General features: G+C 47.4%; 1 protein-coding gene and 1 long non-coding RNA gene across 3 annotated transcripts; one reads left to right on the top strand and one right to left on the bottom strand.

Annotated features, from left to right (window-relative positions):
• Positions 1-9,472: 9,472 nt before the first annotated feature.
• Positions 9,473-13,995, bottom strand: tmem88bl (transmembrane protein 88b-like). Its single transcript, XM_023829533.2, has 3 exons — positions 13,783-13,995; positions 12,537-12,837; positions 9,473-11,134 (listed from the first exon to the last, which is right to left on the bottom strand). Exons 2-3 carry the CDS (start codon positions 12,834-12,836, stop codon positions 10,904-10,906), a joined length of 531 nt encoding a protein of 176 aa, XP_023685301.2. The 5' UTR covers position 12,837; positions 13,783-13,995; the 3' UTR covers positions 9,473-10,903.
• Positions 13,996-21,045: 7,050 nt separating this feature from the next.
• LOC140592237 (uncharacterized) lies at positions 21,046-25,304 on the top strand. Of its 2 annotated transcripts, XR_011992534.1 has the most exons (4): positions 21,046-22,067; positions 23,711-23,852; positions 24,740-24,872; positions 25,201-25,304. It is a non-coding gene; the product is annotated as an uncharacterized lncRNA (long non-coding RNA). The 2 variants fall into 2 exon arrangements; XR_011992533.1 differs by having other exon boundaries at positions 24,740-25,295.
• Positions 25,305-26,992: the final 1,688 nt, after the last annotated feature.

The following is a 26,992-nucleotide window of genomic DNA, read 5'->3' as shown; positions in this document are numbered from 1 at the left end:
GGGGTGGGGCGGTAGGGGCCTTTCTACCGTGACTCAGCCTTGATCTTCATGTAAAAGCGAAGATGCTGAGAGGTCAGAACAGGTGAAGCGGTGGGGGGGGGGGGGGGGGGCAGGGGCGTTGCAGTAACTCACGTTCTGGCACAGAGGATTATGTTTGTAATTAAAAGAGTGGGGGGGGGGGGGCATTGAGGGTGAAGCACCTCAGCTGCTCCCTCATCCTCTTCCTATCAATTATGGCGTGGATGTTAATCCCATTTCCCGCCTCCTGTAACCTGCCGCTGCTTTAAGCCGACATCTATGCTGATCGCAATAAGGCCGTAATTACCACGATCCGTCTTCGCGCAAAACCATGTGAGCCCAATATTAGCTTCATTAATCTCCAACCCAAACAGTCAGACAGCATTTCTAAGGGAAATGTTTATTTTCAGTAGATAAATAAAATTAATCAAACATTTCTAGACTTCCAATGGTCTGAGAGAGCAGTTTGTAAGTCATCTGAGACGGAAGAAAAGATTTCGTTTCGGTGAGGTAGTGTTTCGTAGTGCTTCGTGTTCAAGCCGAGCAGCTGGGCGCCCATCTGTCTCTGCAGCGGTTTACACACTACAGGGTGCGGCAGACCTATGGGAGGGACCTTAAGGACCGGAAGACAGAGCAAAACATGCAGACAAGGGGGTCCGTAAGAAGCAGGACAGGACGCGGCGGGACTCCGAGGGCTTGGTGAAACATCCATAGCTGACAAAGCAACCGATGGGGGACGTGCGGATTCAGGGCGTCCGCCCACAATTCCAGGTTTTCTATCAGACGGTCCCTGAGTATGAGGCAGGAAGCAGGTAACTCATGGAAGCCGGGGAGGCCGACAGGAGGAACATCTCCAGAATGTCACGTACAGAGAAGAAGACTCGGATATGGAGGACCAGAGGAAACGGGAGCAGAGACCGTGACACAGGGATCAGGAACTGCAACAAAAATAGAAAAGCAAGAAAGAGCGCTGCTACCATAAAAGCAAAACGCAGAAACCAAGGCGTAGCTAAAGCAAACGCGCGTCACAGACACATCGCAGGCTGAGCGAAACCAGAGGCCCGGAGAGCTAGGGGCTGCTGGGCCGGGTTAAGTCCCGATATCCCGTAGCTGTGGAGCCTGATGTGCAGCCGTCCAGGAATGTGGCTACAGGTCACAGCGACACAGAACACAAGAACTCTGACTGGTCCACTTGCTAGCATTCCTTTTTTTATGGGAGAAAATAACTTTGTAAGGGAACTTTGTAAGGGAACTTTGTAAGGGAACTTTGTAAGGGAACTTTGTAAGGGAAAATGCATAAAAAGTCACTTTGTAGCGGCTCGTCATTTTTCCAAATCTATATTTGGGAAATTTGGAGCAGCACAAACATAACCAGGACTCAGAAAATTGATACCTTGTTAAAAAAAAAAATTGTTTCTGTTTCAAATGTGTGATTCAACAACTGATTGTATCGCAGGGTGGGAAGACAATAAATGCGACATTCAAAACTATATTGCCGAGTGACACAGATACACCAGCGTACGAGTATAAATGCTTGTGATGGCGTAGGTCACGGCGTGGGCTCCACACAAAAGTGTAAATGAGCCCTAAGACACGCAGAGCGCTGTGGGTCCCAGGGTGCCTGCTGTTAGCAGGAAATGTGTCCAGGTTTTTCCGTCACGGATACCTGACTAATGGCGATGGGGAAGTCTGCTGGAATGCTGCCATTTGGGCCCCGAGCCAGTTGTTGAGAAGGTCAAGGGGAACGGACACGTCGCTCACTCCGAATCTCAAATGTACCTCGGGGTGGTGCCAATGTCATCCTGAAGGAGCCTCCTGACAAGGAAGGTGTGCGTGTAGCTAAAACATGGGAGGACAATTGTTTAAGATCATTAAATAGCAATTAGCATTAAATGGATCTTCAAAGTGACTGGCTGCAGTGTGCCAGCTAGGCTAACTCTCACCGTCATTACGGGCTCTTCTTGAGATGTTTAGACATGACCCAGAGCATGCTGGGAAGTTATGAGCGTAATTAACACATAAGCAGCACCTGCGTGCAATACATGGCAATTTGTTAAAAGAAGCATTTTCCAAGCTCGCATTGTTCAGGTAATTACGGCGTCTCCTTCTTCTCTGTCTGTTTACTGTCATATTTTTTGTATTTTCCATTTTCAGATTCAGATTTTTAGTGTGTTCCAGTTCTCTGAGGACTCATATAGAACCCCCTCCTTCCCTGAGCATCATCAGCTGAGCCAGGGAGGACTGTTTGTGTTGGTGTGTGTCTGCTTGGGCGAGGCAGAGAGTTAAACTGTTATGCAGCATTAGGGTGGATGAAACACCAGTGACCCCCTACATGGATCTTACAATGTGTGCATATTGACGAGGTTTTGATGTTGAGTTCCTCGCTGCGTCTGATTGGCAACTAATGCCTTTAATATCAGCTAGCCTACTGAAGGCCTTTCACAGTGCCCTCTGGTGGTGGGTGGGGCAATTCACACCAATGGCTAGATTTCCCATAGGCCAATGCTCAGGTTTATGTGTTTATATGTGTTTGTGTGCTCTTGTTTTTCTGTTTTTTTTTTTTTGTTTAGTTTTTTTTGTGGGGGGTTAATGGAAAAGTCAAAAGTCAAGATAAACAAATATCAAAAAGTCAGTGATGAAATGCGGAAAGAGATGCATGGCGACTGAGGGTTCTGATTGGTGGAAGAGCCCTCGTTCGTCCAATCAGAGCGGCGAATGGGATCAGCGCCAGCAGCTGTGTGCTGCTCCAGATGGATCTTTGCAATGGCCTGAAGCAGCTCGCTCCAGTCATGGACATATCGTGCGTGTGTGTTTATGTGTGTTTATAGAGCAACCCAGGACAATGAAGCATTTGTGTTCTCATTTTCCCATCCCATAAACCTCCCCTCAGCCACCCACCCACACAGACTCCCAGAGAGAAATAGCCAAGAGGAGGACAGGAAAACAGGAGCTGCCCCCTCAGCGGGCTTCAGGGAACACACACGAAAACAGGAAGTGCCCTGAGATCAGACAGACGGCAAGGAGGCCACGGTGACTCAAAGAGGGCAGGATGCTTTTTCCACAAGGCCCGTCAGAAACATAAACAACGGTCTGCACACAAAGTAACATCCCTCGCACTACACCCCCGCATATGGAAAGGGTCGCCAGGGTTGTGGTCATAGCAGCCAAGAAAAGACACGCTTACACAATGCAGGAACGCGAGACGTTACCTCTGTCCAACGTAGCATCTCACCTGGACGTGCCTGTACACAGGCGTTTCGTGTGAGAGCCCCACATCAATCGATACTGGCCACGGGGAGGCAGGACAAAGCCAGCAGCACAGAGGACGGAGCGACATGCCTACACAAATGCCCAATGGCTCTGAGAGACAAGGCATTATGGGAAAAAAAACAGCACTGCGCCCTTTATGCTGCTTTTTTACAGGATGTCTGTGTGTGTGCAGCGTGTGACCCCCCCAGCCCTGCATACTCCCACAATTCCCATCTGAATTGCAGGAATTCCAAACACGAAGTACCCCCGCCGTGACACGTCCTGTCAGTCTGTACCCTTCTAGTCCTTGTAAGAGCTGCACACTCCACCTCCTGCATTTTACAGTCCCACCTATTTTTGCTTATTTGTATGAATCCAGATCTGATTTGAATGCGTAGGCAGGTCCAAATGTTATTTATAACTTTGTGTGTTTGGCTGAAATGTCTAAATCCATTCAAAAACTGATCCTATTTGTGAGTCTTAGTTATACTCGGACCAGCCTCATTATTAGGACTCCTGTGCCCTGTGTTCGTGCAAAATCTAATCAGCCAATCATGTGGCAGGAGCCCAATAGATAATATCATGCAGACAGAGATTAAGAACTTCAGTTAAGGATCAAATCAAACGTTAAAATGGGGGAAAAATAGGATCCAAGTGACTTTGGGTGAGTTTGAATATTTTGCTGGGAATATCTCCTGGGATTTTCAGCAGAAAAGCATCTCAGTATGTACAACATGTTAAACCTTGATGTGGATGAACTATAGCAGCGTAAGATCACATTGGATTCTACTCTTGTCAATTTAGAACTGAACCTGGAGGCTACAGCCCAGCTAACAGGGAACGTTCCCAGAACCTCAGCCGTTACGTGAAGATCCTCTCAATCCTGGCAGAGAAAATTCTTACTGTAACGTCAATGTATCATTATTTACAGGTTTTACATTGTGATAAAGGTTCTGTCATGTCAGCATTATAACATTATTGCCTAACCATCCTTTTAACGTGAATAGTAAAATGTTGGTATATAGAGGGGCCATGTGTATATGTTACAAACACACCATACAGTCTTAGGCTCCTGACCTTTGAGGTGGAGGCCAGCAGGGTTCCCCACAACCCTAGCATGCCACTCTTCCGGATGTATATTATTATTATTATTAGCTGTAGTCATGGGATAACGTTCTGGGAATATCAGGAACACTGGGCACTTTGAACGCTCCCATACCTTAATTGTAATGTTTTGGTAAACATTCCTAGAACGAAAAATCGTTAGTGGGGGCTGGTCACAGGCTCACCCAAACTGGACAGTTAAAGACTGGAAAGTCATTGCCTGCTCTGACGAATTGCAATTACTGCTGCAACATGCAGATCATAGGGTCAGAATTCGGCCTTAACAACATCAACCCATGGATCCAACCTGCCTTGTGCCAACGATTCAAGCTGCTGGTGGCATAATGATGGGGGAATGTTTTCTTGGCACGCATTCCTCCCCCCCCCACAATACCAGCAGGGCATTGTTTAAATACCACGGGCCAAATAGATAAGAACATATGAACTATACAACGAGAGGAGGCCATTCGGCCCATCGAGCTCGCTTGGGGAGAACTTAACTAATAGCTCAGAGTTGTTAAAATCTTATCTAGCTCTGATTTAAAGGAACCCAAGGATTCAGCTTGCACTATGTTATCAGGAAGACTATTCCATACTCTGACTACACGCTGTGTAAAGAAGTGCTTCCTTAAATCCAGTTTGAAATGTTCTCCCGCTAATCTCCACCTACGTGCCAACCTTCATGGCCCCAGGGTACCCATCATCTAATTGCTATATCCAGCAGGTACCAAACACAAGTCATCTCAAGCTGGTTCCATGAACATGCACTCCAGTGGCCTCCCCAGTCACCAGATCCAGTAGAGCACCTTTGGGATCTGGTGGAACTGGAGAGTCACAGCAGGAATGTGCAGCTGATCCACACCAAACACATGATGTAATCATGTCAACATGCACCAGACTGTCTAAGGACATAGTTGAATCAATGCCAATGAGAATTCAGGCCGTGCTCAGAGCAAAAGGGGGTCCTAGCAAGTATTTGAAGGGTGTTCCTAATAAAGTGGCCCATGAATGTATATATGTGTAGCAGCAGAGTTGGGTAATTCAGGTCCAGAGAGTAAAACTCCAGACCGGGATTTAGTTTCAACCAAGCAGTTGAGCATAAAGAGTCTCAGTCACAGAGTACTCAACTGGTTGGTTGAAATAAAATCCCAGTTGGGATTTTTACTCTCTGGACCTGAATTACCCAACTCTGTGTAACAGTAACTCCAGGTCAGAGCGAAATGGCATCCGATTCTGTGCACGTGTATGCAGGAAGGTGAAAGGCGAGTCCAGCTCCGTGCAACCTGTTGTGTGCTTGAAGTATCACCATCTGAAGTCTCAGGGGCTTTCATGAATAAACCATCTCTGTTTCGGGGAGAGCAGAACAGCACCTCCAGGGAGAGAGAGGGGGAACAAACCGATCTGACAGGGTCACCTTTGCTTATTGATCCAAATAATGAACTCTGCATATGCAGAAGTGCCGTCTTAAGCCTTCTTTTGCTTCCCGTCTAGATCAGACCATCCATCCGCTGGAAGCGCAGCTCCATCGTCAGTCGTTGCTAATAAACATTGAAATGCACACCTAATTCACTGCGACAGGAACACCTCTGAGTGCTGTGCTGTCATGGAAACAAGTCAGCGCCAGAGCCAATGTGGTGTTGATGATGTGTTTTGGAGTGACAACAGAGTCATCAGCTCCCCCCCCCCCCCCACCCCCCCCCTTGCCGACCTGATTCCAGCTGTTTGTTATAAATGACAGCTGGCCCCAGCTGAGAGTTGAAGCCCTCTTCCAGGCACGGGGGGGTGGGTGGGGGGGGACACTCCACTAAATCAGTGTTCAGTGTAAACACATAAACCTTCTTATTTCAGTAATTCTGCAAATTAATTCCGGCCCAAACACAGACAGCTTGCCCACAGTATTCACATTTACTGTCTGTGCTCTGAGATAGATGTTCCCCCGTAATAAGCAATATACAATAAAATTAAACAAACAAAAAAATGTTCAAGACACGGATACTGAAACTGCAAAGTGCTGCAGCCCGCAGGGCCTGAGAAGGAGAATCTGTTGAATGTCAAGGTAAACAGACTTTTGAAAAACAGAGACGGACAGTGACTTAATTGAGCCTCAGCAGACAGTGATCTGAGGCTGGGGAATAACGTTCAGAGAGAAGCAGTCAGAAAGGAGCGACATCGGAGCTAAAACGATTAAATGAACTTACTGTGGGAAAAATGCTGCTGGGCTTCATTTTAATAGCCCCCCCCCCCCCCCCCCCAATGAGAGAAGTTGGTTTGGGTCAGTATGATGCATTATTTATTTCAGTGGGACAGATGCATTTGCATGACTTATTTATGCATTATTTTTGTTTATTAAAATGCCTGAAATAAGATAATTTCACTACTAAATAACTTACTTTGACATTTTCTAAAGGGTGAAAAGTTCTAAAGTAGTATTTAGATAAAGTTTTATTTAGATTCAACAACGTGTTTTTTTGTGCCTCCTGTATAATACGCTGGCAGTGCATCAAACCTGTACTCTGCAGGTATCTTTTGTTACTCTACAGTAATATCAGGAGTATTACTGTACTCTACAGAATTATCAGGAGTATTAGTGCTTTGTTTCAGTATTGTCTCCCCAGATAATATGCAAAAAAAGGATGCAAAATAAACATATGCTTTGGAATTCAAAATGTTTGATGTCAGGCCATTATCAACAGACCTATTATCAACAAATGTCTCTTGAAAGCTGATTCAGTACCTGCTATTTTAAGTAAAGCAAAAGCAAACAAAACAATTATTTATTTTTATAACTTTTAACGTCTGTCTTGTCTCCATCTTTTAGCCATTTTTCTGGTCTGGGTGGCTTGTTTTTGTTTTTTGATTTTTATAAATTTAACATAATATATCAAAATATTGAAACTACCCATCCATCCATTTTCCAACCCACTTATCCTTCTGGGTTGCGGGGGGTCCGGAGCCTATCCCAGAAGCTACGGGCACGAGGCAGGGAACAACCCAGGGTGGGGGGCCAGCCCATCGCAGGGCACACTCACACACCATTTACTCACACACGCACACCTATGGGCAATTTAGTAACTCCAATTAGCCTCAGCATGTCTTTGGACTGTGGGGGGAAACTGGAGAACATGGAAGAAAGCCCACGACAACACGGGGAGAACATGCAAACTCCACACACATATAAAACAGGTGGAGACGTGAACCCAGGTCACAGAGGTGTAAGGCAACAGTGCTAACCACTGCTAACCACTGCACCCCCATGGGTGGAAATGAAACTATTGAATAATAATAACATAGAAGAACAGAAAAACAGGAAGCTGTTTATTATTACATTGTATACTGGGGGGTCTTTTAGACTTTTAAAACTCAGACATTTCGCAGATCAATAAATTTGAAGTGGTGCTTCAGGGAATGCAGATGAAGACGAGCTTCACCGTTTAAACCCACACAAATATCTGCTTCTTCTTTAGCAAAAAGTAACAATTCCTAATAACTCAGCTTAGCTCTGCGGTAAACCTAAGACATGATTTATGAGGCCCGTGGTCGCTAGTAAAATTAATCACTTGACACGCTATAAGTTCAGTTCAGTCACAGCTAGGTGGCAGCAGTCGAGCAAGAGCCTGCCTTTCAGGGGCTCTTAAAGAGCAGTTAGAGAAGGAGTGACTGGTGACGGTATTGGGGGGGGGGGGGGGGGGACTGATGGGTCGCTGTAGAATGGGAAGGAGCACGCTCTGCTTGCGTGACAGCCGGCCTGCCTGCCCCGTGAGGCATCCAGCCTGCTGGTCTTTATTGGCCTGCATTACGCATGAATAGGCCTCGTTTTCACCCGCCTACCTCTATACCAAGGTTCACTCACCCCCCACTGCTCTACACAGCGTTTAACGTCGTGTAAAGTAGAGGGGAGACATGGGCAAGCATTTATTTTAATAATTTTCATCCATCTTCTATCCACCTATCCCAGCAAAGGGCAAAATACTGGACAGAGTAACAAGGCACACATATAGATTAGGTGTCTATATCTTTATGGGGCTCTCTATTCATTTCTGTGGGCAAAACTCTAATCCCAACAATGACAGCGTTAACCCTGCCCTGCCCTCACCTTAACCATAAGTAAACAAACAAAATACAAACCCTTTTGGTATTTTTAGTTTTTTGAATGCAATAACAGATTTTTTGAAAATTGAGACAAAATGCAAATAATAGCAGTTTTTATCTCTTTGTGGGGACATTTGATCCGCACTACGTAATACACACATAACCCACACACACATGAACATACTGTACGCTGTAATAATGTCCCCCGCAAAAGACGATGGGACAGAACATGTGACTTGCACACGCAGAGCAGAGGCGGGTATTTAGCCCCCAGCCCTGGAGTTATGAGCGATGCCCGCTGAGTCTCTCATAATAAATTTCTTTGAAACATAATACCCGCTGCACACTTTAATGATACGACGGCTTTCAGCGAGACGTAATACCCCCATTTCGACATAACACTCATAAAAACACTGCACCCCCTCCCCGTTGCGATAATGTGCAAGGAGACATAATCGCACACTATCACGTGAATGTCCCCCCCCCTCCACACTTTTGATATGAGAACCTCTAGCAGGAGGTGAGATACTGGCCTATAACCAGTAGGTTGCCGGTTCTCAAAGCAGCAAACTTCCGACAGTGTGGGCGACACGAGGCTTTCAGCTCCGTGGTTGGTGGGATCACTGGGTGCCATCAATCACAGCCCTCCGAAAAACACTTCCTGCTGCTTCCCATTGGTCCAAAGCAGCCGGTGATTTTCAGGGCACGGTGATCCTGCCCCCTTTGCCTATCTGAGCCTCTTCTCTCCCATCGAGCGATTCCCGAGCCTTGTGTACACCCGGCAAGGCATGAGGGCAGAAAGAGCGACTTTGCTGAACATTATGGTAGTTTCGTTAGGAATCATTTTGTTTTCCCTCTTCATAACACCCACCAGCAAGGCCCACCACGTAACGTGAAGCCAGGGCACTTACGTGTTGTCTAGTGCCTCCACCTCATTATATCTTTGACAGACGACAGCGCCGAAAAGCTTCACTCCTAACAGTGCTCCTGCTGGGCAAAAAAACTGCAGACGCACTGCGAAATGTCTCCGTTTATTTATATCCACAGTGACAGATATACAGGTACACCAGCAGACTGTGAGATGTAAAAAGTAAACAGGGAACCTCACATCTATCATCGGTACAGCAGAGAATAGCAAAACAAAACATTTTTAGTTATTTAAATCCCCCTCTGATCTTCCACAGCAGAGGCGTTGTGGTGAGTGTGTAACACCAGCATCACGGGGAAAGGGGTTCGTGGTCAAATGTGACTTTCGGAAAATACAGCTACAATGCAGAACGTGGTTCTGAAGCACAATTAAACTGCCTGGCGACTGGGATTAATGGACACATCTCACATGAATCAGGCCCATCAGCTACAGGCTACACTACCAGTCAAACGATTTTTTGCACACGCTGAGATTTTCTACGTTTGCATGTTACTCACTTAACATTTACGAAAAATACACTCAATATTCTTTGTTAACAAATAAATGTGCAGTATGTTCACCATTTGAGTACCTTTATTAGCAAGAAAATGTCATATCTTTGATTCATCAAAGTAACCTCCTCTAGCAGTTACAACAGCAGAGAAGATTCGAGGCATTCTTTCTACACGGGACATTAAATACCGCGCTGTTTCATGGGATGATACAATTAACTACGGCATTTAAAGTTAAAAGACAGCCTAGAATTTGACTATGCCATCACCAAACGACCAATTAATAGAGTGTCAGACATGCACCATTACATATTCTTTCCATGTTATAAAGGAAGCTTATTTTATTTGACTTATATGTTGATTTATAGTTGTTCACTCGACTTCCCAATGCTTAAGAAGGATAAAAAATCTGCAGTTTATGAAATAAATGGGAAAGTGGTACAAACCGGTGGTATGCCAAAGCTTTTGACTGGTAGTGTATATGAGAACCCAAAAATCTCCCGCTGATCCTATTCGCAGTATAACACCTGAACTAAGTAAGGGCTAAACTACTTACTTCAGCCAGCTTGAGGGAATAAAACTTACAAGGAACTGATGAGAAGCTTTGACCCAACACTGTTCCGTGCCGCTCTGAGCGAGCGTCAAATGATACTTCCATTCTTTTCTGACCTAGTGTTATTATTCCTGCCTATGCGGTAAAAGCACATCTTGATGTTTTTTTTCTTCGAGTGATTATGCATTATTTTTACTGGCCAAAAGTAGGTGACTGACTCCCAAAGACTTACAGTCATTTCATCCCCAATTCCTGTGAGAAACCTTCCCTCATAATTAATGGCTCGTATCGAAATCCTATACTAGATCAATGAGTGTCTTGAAGTCATTTGAGTCATTTTCAGTCCCTGCAAACAACGATCACATCAGTAGAGGAGCTGTGATTGGGATAAATGACACAGCAGCCATCATTAGCGCCCCCCCCCCCCTTGCTTGGGAACCATGGGCCCCAGGGCTCAGAACAAGCGCTCTCCTACACCCAGGCCCTAACATCTCCACCCCAGACCCAGCACCTCTCTCCACGGTAACAAGCGCGTGCGATGGGCTGGAAGAGCAGGAAGAGGCGGAGCCTGCGTGCCAAGCCACAGAAGGTCGCCGCAGCGACCACCACCAGTGGTGACATCATCACAAAACCCAGGATTATGAGAGCAGAGCAGCTGTTGTCTTCCAGGTACTGGCAGAGACTGGCTTGAGAGTTCATGACCTGCCGGGGAAGAGGAGGCATTTGAAACTTTCAAACCAGGGGGAAGGAGTGAGAGAACGAGGTGCAAAAATGGTAACAACAGAAGAGGAAGTTAACAGGGCAAGGATTCGCCATGAATCTTACACCTATTCTACTTAAATTAAAACTGGCTGCCACATTGTGGAATGATAGCAAATGGACATGAAAAAAAGGTCTATGAACTCAGGACGACACAAGAAGCTGGTGGATGAAGATGGGAAATTGGGACCAGAAGGGGGGAGGGAGAAGGAGGGAGAGAAGGGAGATGGGGGTTCATTGAAAAGAGGGCCGTGTGTTAAAGACAACACCCCCGGGTGTGTGAGGCAACGTGTGCGACAGACTCTCAGTCTTCTGTCCCCTCCCCCCGCACCAAGGCTGTCAGTGAGCTACCAGAGAAGATGACAAGGGAGTGAAAACAGTATGGGGGGGGGACGAAAGAGGTGTTGTGGGAAGGGGACAGGAGTTAATAATGTCTGAGATTCTTCAGATAGTGTTTGGTAAAAATAACATGTACGCTGGACGTTCACACACACACACACACACACACACGCACACACACACACAGGTTTGTAATTATATCTTTCTGAGGACTCTCCATTAATTTCTATGGGGAAAATCCTATTTCCAGCATGAAGACCTCAACTCCTACCCAGCCCTGACCTTAACCATAAGTAACTAAACAAAATACAAAACTTTTGGCATTTTTATTTTTTTGATTGCATTCATCTTTGGGGGGACCTGAAAAATGGTCCCCACAATGCCAAAATAGCAGATTTTTATCACATTGTGGGGGACATTTGGTCTCCAGAATGTAATATAAACATAATCCACACACACGCACACACACATACACACGCACACACCTGCACACAGCCCCGCAGCACTGAGGGGGGGTGTGCCCGATGTTGGCACACCATGTGACTACAGTGTGGCTCCCTCTCTCTCTGATTTCCATTCAGTTCACTTCATCACTCCCCCCCCCGCCTCCCCGCCCTCTGCTGTCGTTCCGCAGTGGCGCTCCAGGGCCGCAACCTGAACTGATTCCTTCACTTTATTACTGAAGGCATGGAGGCCGCCAAAACGCACATCAGTCTGGGGCGACAGGTATGCGTTTTTTTTTTTACGGGGGGTGGTGTTTGATGTAGCTGTTGAGATCTGACATCCTGCCTGACTTCCATCATGCAGATCTCAGCTATGGGGTGTGTTTGACCTTCCAAGCGTGACGAGGGGGATCACATGCTACGCACAGAAAGCAAGCATGCAAACATACAACCATAAAGCGTGCCATGTGCTGTCATGTGTGGCCGGCCATGTTGAGTGGTGGGCGGAGCCCCGTGGGCAGGCTGGGGGGGGGGGGAGGGGGAGTGGCCAGCGGCTTCCTTACGCGTGAGTGGCAGAGGAAGCCGGCGTAGAGCAGCAGCGCGACGGGCAGCAGCACCAGGGCGAACACGGCGGCCAGGACCAGCAGGCAGGCCGTGGCCACGCCCACATTCCACAGCACCAGCCCCGCCCCCCAGGCCAGGCAGGCGGCGGGTCCCCGGCGGGCACCCCAGGCGCCCTCCTCGCTGTGCGCCGGGGGCGGGGGCAGCAGCATCCTCACACCCTCCCCCATCCCGTACTCCGCCTGGTCCTTCTCCTCCTCGCCTGAGCTGCTCTCCTCCAAGTCCACGCCCATGCCGCACATCCTGAGTCAGAGGGGCGGAGCAAGAGAGGAGAGCGGGATGCTTCCACCAGTAACAGGAAAAGGTAACAAACACACAACAGAAGGCCTGGGGGGGGGGGGGGGGGGACTGCTGTAGGGACTCGGAGGATCAACGTGACAGACAAAGAAAAATCACTGGCAACTGTGAAGTGATTAGATCTGACTGTAGTGACACTGATCACCTGTAGCTTCCTCATTTTCCATTCTATTTGCCTTTAATTTTTATGATTTGCCCCCGCATTCTTTCTGTATTATTCTTGTAACTTCTCAGTTGATCGATATTTCCCGTCACCTGCTCAGTCATTCATATCTGTTGTTTTTTTTACACCGGTGCACAACGCATAAATAATTTTTCGCACCCATGTTTGGAATGACGGGTGGGATGGGAATAATGGAATAAATCTGAAAGCTCTTACGAGTGTCTTGGCCCCAAGAAACGAGGGAGTAAATGCTCATGCGAGAAAATACTGATGAAAAACATTTAATCAAGGTAAGGTACACACTCAGGAACACAGGCACGCAAGTTTAGTCGCAGAGCGACCTGCTGTACGGCAGACCGTAGCTGCTGCCGCTTAGTCTGTTATCTTATGTTCACACACAATCTGTCAATCACCTCTGCCGCTACAGAACTATGAACAATGTCAGCAATGAAACCGCAAGCAAACAGAAACGATCCGATAAATGATATAAAGCACTTTCACTCTTTTGCCTCTGCATTTCTCAACGAACTTACTAGTGACTGAGCTCGTCCTACTGATCCTCACCTGTCACATAACCATGATCAGCAACAGTAGAAATGATCACTGCAATCATCTTTATGCCAACTGTCAATCACACCATCGTAATCAAAGACACGTGATATCTGGTCCTTATCTTCCCGGTGTTTTTTTCTCTCTCTTATATGTGTATTTTGGGGCGGAACCCTCACCTGGCGTTGCGGTCCCGGTGCGCTTCTGTCCGCAAACTGCTGAGTTCGGCTTAAAGACAGCGAGTCCCGGGCGTCTCAACGAGTCCCCGAGGCGTCCGCGGTGCCCGGTGAGTCGGGGCTGAGCAGCTGTGCGCTGGCGGACGGTCCGAGCATTGGCACGCGTAAGAAGCCTGCGCGGAGGCAGCCGCGACTGCGTGTGTGTGTGTGTGTGTGTGCGCGCTTGCCCGTGTGTGTGCGCGCGTACGGAGCATTGGGTGGAGCTGGTTTCAAACGGGTAGAGGGTCGGCAAGATGAGATCTGAGGGGGAAAATGGAAAGGCTTTAGGGTTGTAGGGGAAAGGACGGGATGCAAAAGAAATCTGTCGACCGGCAGGGAAGCCATGTAGGGTAAGAATTCGTAGTTCATAGTTTGTCAGTCCTAAACTGATGGTTAGGTTGGTTGGTTGAAGTGCTTATACCTGTTTTGGGGCAAGAATATTGGGTTTCATTTATGTTGCTTGGAATAAAAATGCCAGAGTATCAACAAGAAAAAATGCAATGAAATGTATTTACCAGTCGCTTTTTTTACCAGTGACTGAGCTGACCTGGGGTCCACACAGGTTCAGACTCCCAGCAGGTCCTGTCCTGTGCGAGCATCACCGCCAGCGTCTCCTGTACAAGGCAGAGTGAAATCAGCCGGCAAGTTGGTGCCCCCACAGAGGCTGGCGCCTGTTGCGGACCCTCACCTGTGCCTTGTTAGGTTTTGGTCCGCGCCTGTCCCTCCTGTGCTGCTCACTGTACATGTGATTATTGTTAATGCTGTGTTACTCTCCCGCATGGTCCCAGTCCAGTAAATTCCTCTTGTCTTTTCCCTTAGTTTGGTCCCAACCCTTGTAATCCTTGTCTAACCCGCCTGTCTTTCTTTGACCCCTCGTGGTCCTTTTGCTTTCATAAGTTATTTTGTTTGGGTTTCCATAATAAAGCCCCCCTGTTCTAATGCCCCCCCATGGGTCACCCCTCTATTCCCGTGCCCCGTCATGACACCCCTTTGTTCAGATGCGTTCCGTGGTCCATTTGTGACACGTATATAAATCCTTTTATGGGGATCGTGTTGGGCAGCCTTTGGTTCCTCTGGCTGAAGACCACCCCCTTCCATGTGCACTGTATGTTCTGCTGTCTCAGCAGTCAGCATAATAACCGGGCCTGTGGTTCTGGGTTCTGGGACTCACCATCGGCATTTTTTGCATTCGCTCTATTTGCATGGGTTTCCTCCTATATAGCATATATAGTTCTGGCGATCTGGCGTCTCTAATTTACCTGTAATGTATGTGAGTTTGTGCTGTTAATGTGCAATGGACTGAAATTCCATCCAGGGTGTCCCACTACCTTCCCGGTCCTGACTCCCGGTCCTGACTCCCTGTGCTGACTCCTGGTCCTGACTCCCGGTCCTGACTCCCGGTCCTGACTCCCAGTTCTGACTCCCGGTCCTGACTCCCTGTGCTGACTCCCGGTCCTGACTCCCGGTCCTGACTCCCGGTCCTGACTCCCAGTTCTGACTCCCGGTCCTGACTCCTGGTCCTGACTCCCGGCCCACTATGTACTGGATAACTGCCAGTGGAAAATGGACGGATGAATATTTCTTCACCCCGGTGGCATCTTTTTACATTGTTGAGCTACACAACAACTTAGCTGGGATGGTTCTTGGGCCACAAACTCTTCTTGAGAAACATCAGAAACAAAAATGATGATACCACCAACATCACAGGCCCGGAAAAGCGAGAGTGAAGAGAGACATGCTTCTGAAATGCAGTCACCCCGCCCCCCCCCCAACCCCTCCACCCATCCCACATCAATCAGGCTATTTCGGCGGCAGCCCGAGGGCCCCCCAGAGGTGCCAACGCTTCCGTGTCCCAGTTGTTGTGGAAGGGCCGGCGTGCACGTCCAGGTCAGCAGAATGGAAATACACAGAGCCACAGATCAGCCGTTTATGATTCGGTGTCTGTCTCTATCTGTCAGTCTAATGGATCAAACAGTCAACTGCGAGTAAAGACTCCTCGTCAGTGTGGAGGTGCGGGGGGTGAGTGTTACCTTGGAATGAAATGAAAAATAGTAGAAAAGGCTGTGACAGAAATATTTCCTTTTTCTTTCTTCCACCATCCTCAACTTGTTAGTCACTCATCTCTCATCTCTCTTCTTTTTGTTTCCAATCTCTCTTCCAATCTCTTCTTTTCTAACATTTTTTTCCCACAAACCACTCTGTTTTGTAGAGATTAGAGCGATCGATCCCCCCCCCCATGACAGCTGCCCCCCTTCCCCACCCCCGCCTGTATAGTCACCCTTCCGGCCCTCTATCCCTATCTCTATATCGCTCTGAAGGTTAAAGGGGGAGTTAAACACACCCAGATGGGCAGAAAGGCAGAGAGGTGACACAAAGCGAAGATTAAAGCAGGGCAATGCAGGAACAAGAGACTAAAACAAGCTTTATCTGTCATGGGTGAGGAAACACAGGAGGCGGAACTCTCTAGAAAGGCAGAGCACAGAAACTCGGCTGAAAGCTGAAAGCACCCCCCCCCCATTACGCTAACAGTTGACTGTGCTGGGTGCACATCGCTCTCTCTGACTGTGCTGGGTGCACATCGCTCTCTCTGACTGTGCTGGGTGCACATCGCTCTCTCTGACTGTGCTGGGTGCACATCGCTCTCTCTGACTGTGCTGGGTGCACATCGCTCTCTCTGACTGTGCTGGGTGCACATCGCTCTCTCTGACTGTGCTGGGTGCACATCGCTCTCTCTGACTGTGCTGGGTGCACATCGCTCTCTCTGACTGTGCTGGGTGCACATCGCTCTCTCTGACTGTGCTGGGTGCACATCGCACTGTGACACTGACACCTGCTGGACACTTTGCACATCGGCCTCCACACAAATTCATCACTTCTAAACGCCCGGCTGGTTTTGTGTTGCTGTTTCTATTATTATTGTTATTTTTTTTTCGATGACCCTCGCCCCAGTCTGCATACACAATGTTTTTTTGTCATCCCAGTCATTGTTTGACACCCCTCGTTGTCAGTCTGTGGTGAAAATGGTCATGTGTGCATCATAATAAACCATGACAGAGCCAGGGGCAGGAATCATACCCCCTGCCACAGATGTCTGAACCCATCGTACTGTATTGTCTCACAAATTCCATGGAATCTGTTGCAAAGACAAATAATGTTTTGTCCAAGTAACATTTTAAGCAGCCCCAGACTGGCCTGCAGGTTTGCCTCCATCTCTGTTAAGTAACCATTACAGCGGCTGATTGCAGTTCAATTTCATCTCGAAAAAGCTCTGCGTCTGCCCTTCTGTGCCCCGTTTTCAATGCCTCGGAAAGACCTTGTAGGTGAATTTTTCATGCTTCGCACCGGCAGAAGCATTGGACAAGAACAATGGTGGTAGGACATAAAGTGATATCCACCTGTTTTCAGGAGCAGCTGATCCTGTACAGCAGGGGTGTCAAACATACGGCCCGCGGGCCGAATACGGCCCACTATGGTGTCCAATACGGCCCGCGGGATGATTTGAACAATAGTATTAAATATCAAATCTTTTTTATTATCATTATTATTAGTAGTAGTAGTATTAAAAAGGAATAAGAGTGTTAATGAACAGTTTCTGGGGACTTGTTAAATGCAGTTTTACAGAATATAGTGTATTTGTTGTAATTTGATGCACTATGATTAAAAAAAAATTATAATAAATTCGGCCCGCACATGGTCACATTTCTTCTCATCCGGCCCTCACCCTAAAATGAGTTTGACACCCCTGCTGTACAGGATCATGTGGCGTGGAAGCTTCTAGACCGGCACATAGACGCTTAAGGTTAATCAGAGACACCAATCCACCTAAAACGTGTGTCAGACCTTGGAGGTGTGAGGCCAGAGGGCTGCTCAGCTCTGCTTTTCTTCCCATTAATACCTTGTACTTGTTACTAGCCGCTCATTGGAGACTTATAACTTCTAACTGTTACCTAAGTTGCCTCCTTAATTGTGTGATGTATTATCTGCCTTGTATTTTGCTGCGGGCTAAAGAATTAGCTAAATTAACAGTTGTAAATGTTAGTAATGAATATGAGTGTCTGTCACAGGGTGATTCAGGTCGCCCCCTGCTGGTCACTGAACCATGCTTCACCCAGCAGAGTCTATGGGGTTACTCAGTGTCCTTTAATAGCTTCGAATTGGCTGCCTCCCTCCCAGAGCCATCAAATCCTACCAATGGGTTTCAGTCATGCCTAGTGGTTTGAACCCTGATTGCACTGAATTTGGGGACAATGTGATTACCCTGGAGTATATCAGGAAGAGGCCAGGAATCACACATGTGCAGTTAGAGCGCTTCTTGATGTAAACATAGGCCCGGTGCATGTGCAACGTTGCTGGAAAAGGCTATAGGCAATTGACTTAATTTTCTCTGTTTGTTGCAGCCTTACTTCCACATTGTCCGCTGTGTGTCTTTCTCCCTGGATATCTCTCCCCCCACCCTCCCACACTTGTTATTTGTAAAGGCAAAAATAATCAGCACGTCAAGTTTTCAGGAGACGCCGGGCACAGCGTGCCTCGCGCTCACACTGCCAGCCAGCACAGCAAGCCCCGCCCAGGCACACAGCATCCACACCGGGGTCGTCATGGTGATAGTCTTGCATTATCTCTGTGGAGTGTCACTTCAGAACTCACTGAAGGAGAGCGTGTTCCTGTTCATTCTATGTTTCTACTTAAACTGCTGCGCATGCCCCCCCCTCAAACATCCCTCTCTACGGGAAATGAGTTGTTGACCATTATGGAAGCACAATCACTATGGAGCCTGACAAGCTGACGGCATCAATGAAACAAAGTAGGACATTATTCACTTGTTATTGTGACCCCCCCCCACTCCGGGTTTTAACATGTGGCATCGAAGCAGGCCCCCGGGTTGTGACAGAGCTCACTTGTAAACCTTGTAGGACGTGTTACCGAATATGGCCACATTGGGGCCGATTCAGGCATAAATTCAGCAGTAAGTTCTGAATCTTGCATTCATTTCCAGAGCAAATCGACGTTGGGGGTGACCAGGGCCATAGGAGGAGCATGGATACCATTCAGGGGGCCCAGGCCCTTAGTAGGGCCCCCAAAATCCCCCCGCATGGCAAAATGAACTGAACGATTGAAAGTGCCAACATAAGCAGGGGACCCAAGGTGACATTTTCTCAGCAGGCCCGGGATGTCTAGCTACTCCCCTGGGGGTGACAATACTGTGAGCACCTTGTTGGGACTGCTGGTCATGTGACAGAGAAGGTCTCTTCTTTCTGACCTTTGACCTCCGCTTCAGTCGCTAATGCTAACGAGATTCTTTCCTTTCTCTCATCTCTGTGCAATCGGTCTGACTCAGCCCATTTCAAGGTCTCCCCTCCTCTGTGTGTCCACACAGGCTCTCCTTCCGCCCTGCCCCATCTCTCCAGCTGACTTTCTGTCTGTTGCTGAGGGCTCAACATCCATAAAAGGAGGGAAAATCTACTTTGAACTGCTTTATCTCAACTGGAGCAGATGGGGAGATGCAGCGGGAGCGAGACAGAAACCAGGATGAAAGAAAGGCACTAAATTGGGCTGTTGAGGAGAGGAGAAAGAATGAACTCACTCTAAGGAGAAAGGAGAGTTAAGGAAAGAAAAATGACCACTAATCCACTCCCTGTATAGAGGACATGCAGGGAAGGTACAGTAGAGGAGAGAGAAAGCAGAGCAGAAGTAAGCTGGTGTGGAACACAGGAACAGGACAGAAATAAAGTGAGAGTCGTGGGAACATCGTGACTAATGAGCCAGCATACAGAGAACAGAACGGGAGCAAATTACGGTTGGAATGGGGTGGTGGAAAATTGCGGAATAAAATCAGAAAAGAGCGAGAATTATGTGGAATGGAACAGAGCATAGTAGTGAAAGAAAAAGAGCGGAAGCAATTGGGAATACAGCAGACTAGAGCAGAACTGAGTGGAAATGGAGCGTAACATGGGGCAGGTGGGTGGTTACAGCTGCCAAAAATGCTTACAGTCATAATTTTGTCTTGTAGTGCTAGTGGCCTGTGGAGGGTCCCCACAATCAGGAACCGCGGTGCTGAATGCCAGGGATCAGCGCTGCGGGGTTCGGTGGATCCGCTCAGCACTCGCGGAAACACCCAGCCTGGCTCTGACGGCTGTCTTCCACAAACGTACATCCATGCCAACAAAAACCACGCAGAACAGACAGTGGTTTGTGTTTCCTGGCTTTTGAAGAGGTGGGCCCGTTGGAAGCAGCCTCCTGTTGTAACTGGACTCTTTCGATAGCGTGAGTTTTACTGCATCATGCCTTCTGAGGGGAGGGATTTCTGGGGATCACGAGCAGAGATAGTTTGCCGATGCTGTTTTCTCTCCTTCGCCTCCTCCTGCCTCTCCCCTCTGCTCCTTTCATCTTCCAGTGCTTAGTAAGCAGGCTGGGTCTAATCCCCTGTCACCACCCTGATGGTCCTCATTAACACTGAGGTCATCCGCTTTACATCTTGGCAAAGAAGACCCCCCCCCCACACACCCCCAAGGTTCACTTGTGGTATTTCTCAACATGCATACTTCACCATACTTGTGTTCTCGTGTACCTGCTTTACGTCGTCTTCCATTGCTGAAGACCAGTTCTGATACTAAAAACAGAAGCGCAGAGTACGGTAAAAATCCCCCAAATGTTGTTCTTGCCCCTGATACATCAGTTGCATCCTCGCCAAACTAGACCAACCCCATGATCTTTGTGTTCTTGGTATTGAGAAAGATCCTTGGACTTTGCCCTTCTGCCAGGTCAGGCAGGGACTTTGTTCCTGCTTCTCCGTCCTGAAAAGCCCAGCATGCGTGGATGTATCTGAGCCGGCTGTACAGCTCACTCTGATCCCACGTGACACGGGACTGGAGTGGAGATAGATACAGCAAAAGCATGCAAGTTCAAGGGGAGACGAATGAGGGGCTTTTTAAATATAAGCTTGTAGGGGGATAGATGCATAGAAAGAATGTATATTTATGCACATTTATTGCATGTTTCAATGCATGTTTGAGGGGGAGGCAAGAAAAAGGCATTTCACAGCAGAATTTAAAGGGAACAGCATGTTTCTTTGTAGTCGCTCTCTTTCCTGCTGCAGACTGATTGAATTAGCATTGCAGAAAAATTAGCCACACAGCATATTTGAGATACTCTTGGTTTGCCTTTGACCTTTTTTTTTCCCTCAAATAAGGTACATGTGTCATCTCTGACACTCTCAGTGGAGGTACAGGACATGGGAGGTGTCACTGTGACGATGGCAGCGAAGGCAAAGGCATCGATGGAAACATTCCTTCTGAAAGTTAAGGAGCAAAACTATTATGAAACACAATTATATATATATATATATGTGACACAGTTTGTCAGGTAGCAGACACTATTGGAGGTAGCTCAGTTCACCTGCCATTGTTTCTGGTGTAACTGTGAGTTTTTTCTGCTCTGTTTAGTTCCCTGAGGTCAATTCCCAAATCCCAGAATTCCCTGTTTCATCTTCCCCCTCTGAGTTTAGTTGTTTTCCCAGTTTAAATGCACTGAAGATGCTTCTTTGTAGTGTTTGCTTGAACTGCTCTCAGCCCAGATAGCAGTGTTCTTGAAAAACAGACCACACCCCCCCCGCTGATTAACCTGACTTTCACCGTCTACTTCCTCAATAACGTGCTTGTTTTCACTAGCTCATCCAAAAAAGTCATTTGTAGACTTTTGAACCGTGTTTTAAACATCACAGGAATAAGCACATCTGTTTCCCCATCTTCCATATCTGCTTATCCAGTACAGGGTTACTAAGAGCCTGGAGCCCATCCCAGGCAGTGCAGGGCACAGAGCGGGGGATCGCCGGTGCCTCACAAAGCCCCAGGACCCATTCGCAGGCGGCAGCTTACCTAAGCACATGGCTTTGGACTGAAATGAAACCACAGAATTTGGAGACGTGGGCTTGGGGAAGCTCTACCAGCACAGAACAGGGAGGTGGGAATCAAACCCCGACCCTAGTGGCGTAAGGCCACAATGCTACCCGCTGTGCTGCCTGGCATGAATCAAGATAAAACATCTTATGTAGCTCAGCCAATTTTTTTCCCCTCTCTGTTATGGCCCAGCTCTGCTGGAAATGCTATGAAATTTCATAAACTGCATGTGAGACTCGTTCCATGTGAGACGATGAACAGAGCAGCGTGCTACAGGGATGGGAGAGAGACCCAGAGGGAAGATGGATTTACCAGGCAGTGGAAAGGAACAAAACGGAAGACAAGCATTTTCGTGTAAGCAGTGTGTTTATGTGGGAGTTACCTGCCTCACATACACTATATGGACTAAAGCAGGGGTGGGGGGACCTGATCCATGGAGGCCGGTGCGGGTTTTTGGGATGGCCTCTCAATCAGCCAATAATAAAGCAGTGGTTCTCAACGCCAGTCCGGGGGACCCACTGTGATTGGCTGATTGAGAGGCCATCCCAAAAACCAGCACCCACACCGGCCCTCCATGGATCAGGTCCCCCGCCCCTGGACTAAAGTATTTCAACACCTGCCCTTTATACTCACAGGAACATTTATGACATCCCACTCTTCTTGGTATGCATGTCAAGGCATTTTGGACAGTTATATGCTTTCAACTTTGTGGGATCACTTTGGGGAAGGCCAAGATGAGTGTGCCCCAGTGCACAAAGCAAGGTCCATAAAGACATGGTTGGGTGAGTTTGGTGTGGAAGAACTTGACTGGCCCACAACCCTAATGCACACCTTTGGGATGAACTAGAATGGAGATTGTGAGCCAGGTCTTCATGTCTAACATCATTGCATGACCTCACAAATGCTCTTCTGGATGAGTAGGAAAGAATTCCTACAGACTCACTCCAAAATCTTATAGAAAGCCTTCCCAGAAGAGAGGCAACTCTTATAGCTGCAAAGGAGGGACCAACTCCATATTGATGCCTATGGATTTAGAATGTGATGTCATAAAAGTTCCTGTGGGTGTAATGGCCAGGTGACCCAATACTTGTCCACAATAATGTCCTTAGTGTATGTGTTGCGTCGGACAGAAGCATCTGCTAAATGAATAAAGGAAAATAATCAATACAAGGGGTCAAGTCATAGGAAGGTTGGGTGTCACGGTCTGGATTATTTGCTGGGACCTTGGGAATGGAAAAGTCAATCTGACATATGGATTGGTAGTTAGAGACAGATGACCGGTGTAAGGGTCAGGTGACTGGAATAAGAGTCAGGTGACCATAGTGAGAATCAGATGACTGGAATAAGAGTCAGATGACCAGTGTAAGAGTCAGGTGACCAGAACGACCTCACCCCAGTCAGGCTGCCTGAACTTGCCACCTCACGGGGTAAATTAGACACCCCAGCCAATATTATTACCTATTAATTATTCAGTATCGCTTTATTTTAAGGCCCCCTCCTTAACAATTAATAAACTGTTACTAATCATTTAATAAAATATTAGGAAAGTTTTACTTACAAAGAAATTTCGGAAAGCACTACAATGACAACTTACTCCTGTTTCCCAGAGTATTTGCCAAAGAGCTTGTAAATGTTCAGCTGTAACTCATTACTGAGCATGTTTCTTAACCCATTGCTTTATATTTGCAAGTGATTTACAGGCTGTTTCGTAAATACCAGGAGAAGGATGTGACTATAATGCAGTTCTAAATTTGTTTGTGAATGAATAATTCTATGGATTAATATATTATCAAATGATTAGTAACAGTTAATTAATTGATAGTTAGGGAGTAGACCTTAAACAAAAATGGTCCACATTTTCGCTCCCTCTGAGCTCCCTGCCAGAGAGTTCACATTTGTGCTCCTGGGAGGGAGGAATAATGTGGACGGTCTGTGGGTCTCCAAGGACTGGACTAGGAAACGCTGAACTGAAGTGTTACCAGATATTTTCATGACAGATATAGGTGAAATTATTCAGAGGAGAAAGCAGTGAAGCGACACAGAGCTCTGGTGCAGCGAGACAAGACGGCCCACCATTGGCCGACCACAGCGAGAGGTGCTTGTGATTCGATGGCGCAGACAAGCCCATCGAACGTACAGGTAACAGCCCTGTAGCCATCATTCATTTGTACAGCATCTCATACTAACAGGGTGCTCTTGAGACATTCGGAAATGAATTTCTCAGGCCACATTGTTTTTTGGTTGTTGTTAAGATGCTGACTCTAATGTCTGTGGCACGATGTTCAGAAGGACATCTTTTATTTACGAGGCGAGTGGAGGCTCCTTTACCACAAGTGGCCTCAAGTGAAAAAAAGACACTTTGATAAACACAATATTTTGAGAAGAGAACATGACTTTATTTGATCTGTCAGATGTTTTATTACATGTTTTTGGGCAATGCAGACAAGTTGTTAAGGAGTTAAATAGCCTTAGATGACACTGCCTTGTGCCTTGTTCTTCCTGGGGGGGGGCTCCTCTTGTCCCTGAGTTGGATAAGCGTTTACGGAAAATAGAGTGACAGATGGATGGATGCTTATTCCGAAGAGTCTAGAGTCTTCAGAGGCTGCACCACCTGGATTAACTGCAGGGTTGCCAACTTTGCTTAGCTGGCTGGAGATTTTCGATTCGAGACGAGTCTGTACACATTCACATACATTTACACGTATGTAACAGTTTTATTACCTTATAAATAGTTTGTAGGGTTTGCAACCTACCCCAACGCTTTTGATGTAGTGAATTTTAGGTCTATAATGGAATAATGTAGATTTCCCGTAAGATTTCTTGCGTGAGTGTGAGACGCCAGATGCGTGAGAGTTGGCAGCCCTGTTAAAGCCTCTCCTGCCATTACCCTGTAAGCCATGGATGCTGTCACGGTCTGAAGAGGGAGACATTTTCAAGCACATCACAGCATGCACCATAAATGTCACACGACTAGAGTCCAGCTTAACAAATTATCCTGTCACGGCTGCGTTTTTCTCTACCGTCAGGCAAGTAGGAGGCAACCCTGGTGACAGCCTAGGCCCTCAGCACAAGAGGAAGTGACCTCACACCGAGAGTCAGGCACCACTGATGTCCAGCCAGTGCACCAGCTTGTCGGCCTGCTCTCTGCCCTTCTGACCGGTGGGTCACCACTGTGGATCAGTCAGAAAATTCTCGCCACAAAGTTATTCTTATAACTTAATCTTTTTGTTACTATTACAGCTTGAAAGTACTTTTTAGATAGTAAACATAGGTGAAAATATTGTGTGTGTCTGTGTCGGCTTGTGAAACATAAAATGAATTCACTTTAGGGGGATTTTCATTTAGTTGTTTAGCAGACATGTACTTTTACATCACTCCCTCACCCCCTAGTAGTTTGGTGGGGGGGGGGCACTAGAGCTTCTAGGACTTGATTGAACAATCCCTTGAATAATCAGCACGGCTTCTTGCTTTATATCCTGAATGGCAGAGGGGAATAGAACATCATTGGGGTCATCAGTTGGTCACCCTCCATCTTCAGCGTTTCGCTGATTTAGCCCCACGACGCCTCCGGAGGGTTCAGCAGCAACACCTAGCGTCCCAGGTCTGCTCCCCTCTGTCTTTACCCCTCACTGGTCATCTCGTCGCCCAATTTGAGTCCTTTCTCTTGATCCATAGCCAGTTGCTACTTCGGTCCGCAGCCTCTGAGAGTGACTTCACTGCCTGCCGAAGGGCCCGTCCTTTCACCCCCATCCTCTTCAGGAGCCAGGTTGTAGTTTTGGCGACGAACCCTCTGCACCCAACTTCTACTGGGAACACTTTAGTACGCCATTTGCGTTGTTCTGTCTGGGCAGCTAATTCAGCGTACTTCAAACTTCAGCTTCCCATGGTACCGTTAGATCCAGGATATACAAAAGTTTCTGAGAAGTTGATCACATTATGATGTCTGGCCTGAGGGTAGTTGTCACTATCTCTGTTGGAAAGATGAGCTTGTGGTCAAGGTCGACCTGCATTTTCCAATCCCGGGTTGGGTCAAGGAGGGAGGTGTTCGCTCTTGTCAGTGTTTTTGGTGGACATTCGCCTGTTCTCACCAAACGGGTGGTGTTTGAGAATCCATGTATTGGAGGACGGAGGGCATTAGTGATGTTTCTCCTTTCTTCCAGGATGTTACCCAGCTGACGCAGGACCTGGTTTTGCCTGCAGGTGTAACGGCCTTGGGACAGGCTGGTCTTACAACCGGTCATGATGTGCCTCAATGTTGCTGGTGTTTGGCAGAGTGCACATGTAGGTTCATCTCCTCTCCACTGATGTAGATTTTTTGGAGTTGGAAGAACATCATAGGTGGCTCTGATGATGAAGCTGAGTCTGCTTCCTTCCATTTCCCAAAGATCTCTCCAGGTGAGTTTACGATGTTCTAGGTTTTCCCACCTGGTCCACTGTCCCTGTTTAGCCTGTGATACTGCCTTTGCACCTCTTTCTGCCTCCTCTTGGCGCTGAACTTCCTCCACCACCAGTTTCCTTCTCTCAGTGGGTGTAGCCTTGTGCCACGTTGGTCGACTTGCACCAAATCCAAGTCCTGTTCTTCCCTGTTGCACTTGCCCTATGATGTCTCCATGCCTAAGAGCAGATTTTGCTCGCTCCACAGCCTCTGATGGAGTCCATTTCCTCCCAGTTGCTAGTCTGGGTTAAGCTGCTCGTATTGCTGCATCATTAGACTCAGACAGAGTCATGTCCAGTCTCACTTTAGTACATTTATATTCTTCAGTGATGCTGCAGACTGGCAGTTTCAAAGCATTACGTCCGTACAAGCCGATAGTGCTGAGGCATTGTGGGAGGCCAAGCCATTTCTTGATATATGAGCTGATGGTTCTCTCCAGTTTCTCGACTTTGGTGATTGAGACCTCGTAGATTGTTAAGGGCCACATCAGGCGGGGGAGAAGTCCAAACTGCAGACACCACAGTTTCAGCTTGCCAGAAAGTGTGGTCTTGTCTATGGTGATAAGGCCTTTGATGGTTTCCTCCCTTATTTGATTGCTCTGATCTGAGTCTTTAAGACTTTGATTGTACCATCGTCCCAGGCTCTTGACTGGCTGCTCTGACACCAATGGAATGGGTGTGTCACCAATGTAGAATCTCTGGTCTACGAGTTTTCCTCTGATGATAGATATACTCCTAGACTTGGTGGGTTTAAACTTCATACGAGCCCATGTTATGTTCTCATGAAGCTTTCTCAGTCTTTCTCGTCTGGGGCATGGAATGGTGGAGGTCAGGGTGGTCAGGTC

Source organism: Paramormyrops kingsleyae, chromosome 8 (assembly GCF_048594095.1).
Source record: "Paramormyrops kingsleyae isolate MSU_618 chromosome 8, PKINGS_0.4, whole genome shotgun sequence".
NCBI classification, from domain to species: Eukaryota; Metazoa; Chordata; class Actinopteri; order Osteoglossiformes; family Mormyridae; genus Paramormyrops; species Paramormyrops kingsleyae.
This window is presented reverse-complemented; position numbering and strand designations above follow the sequence as displayed.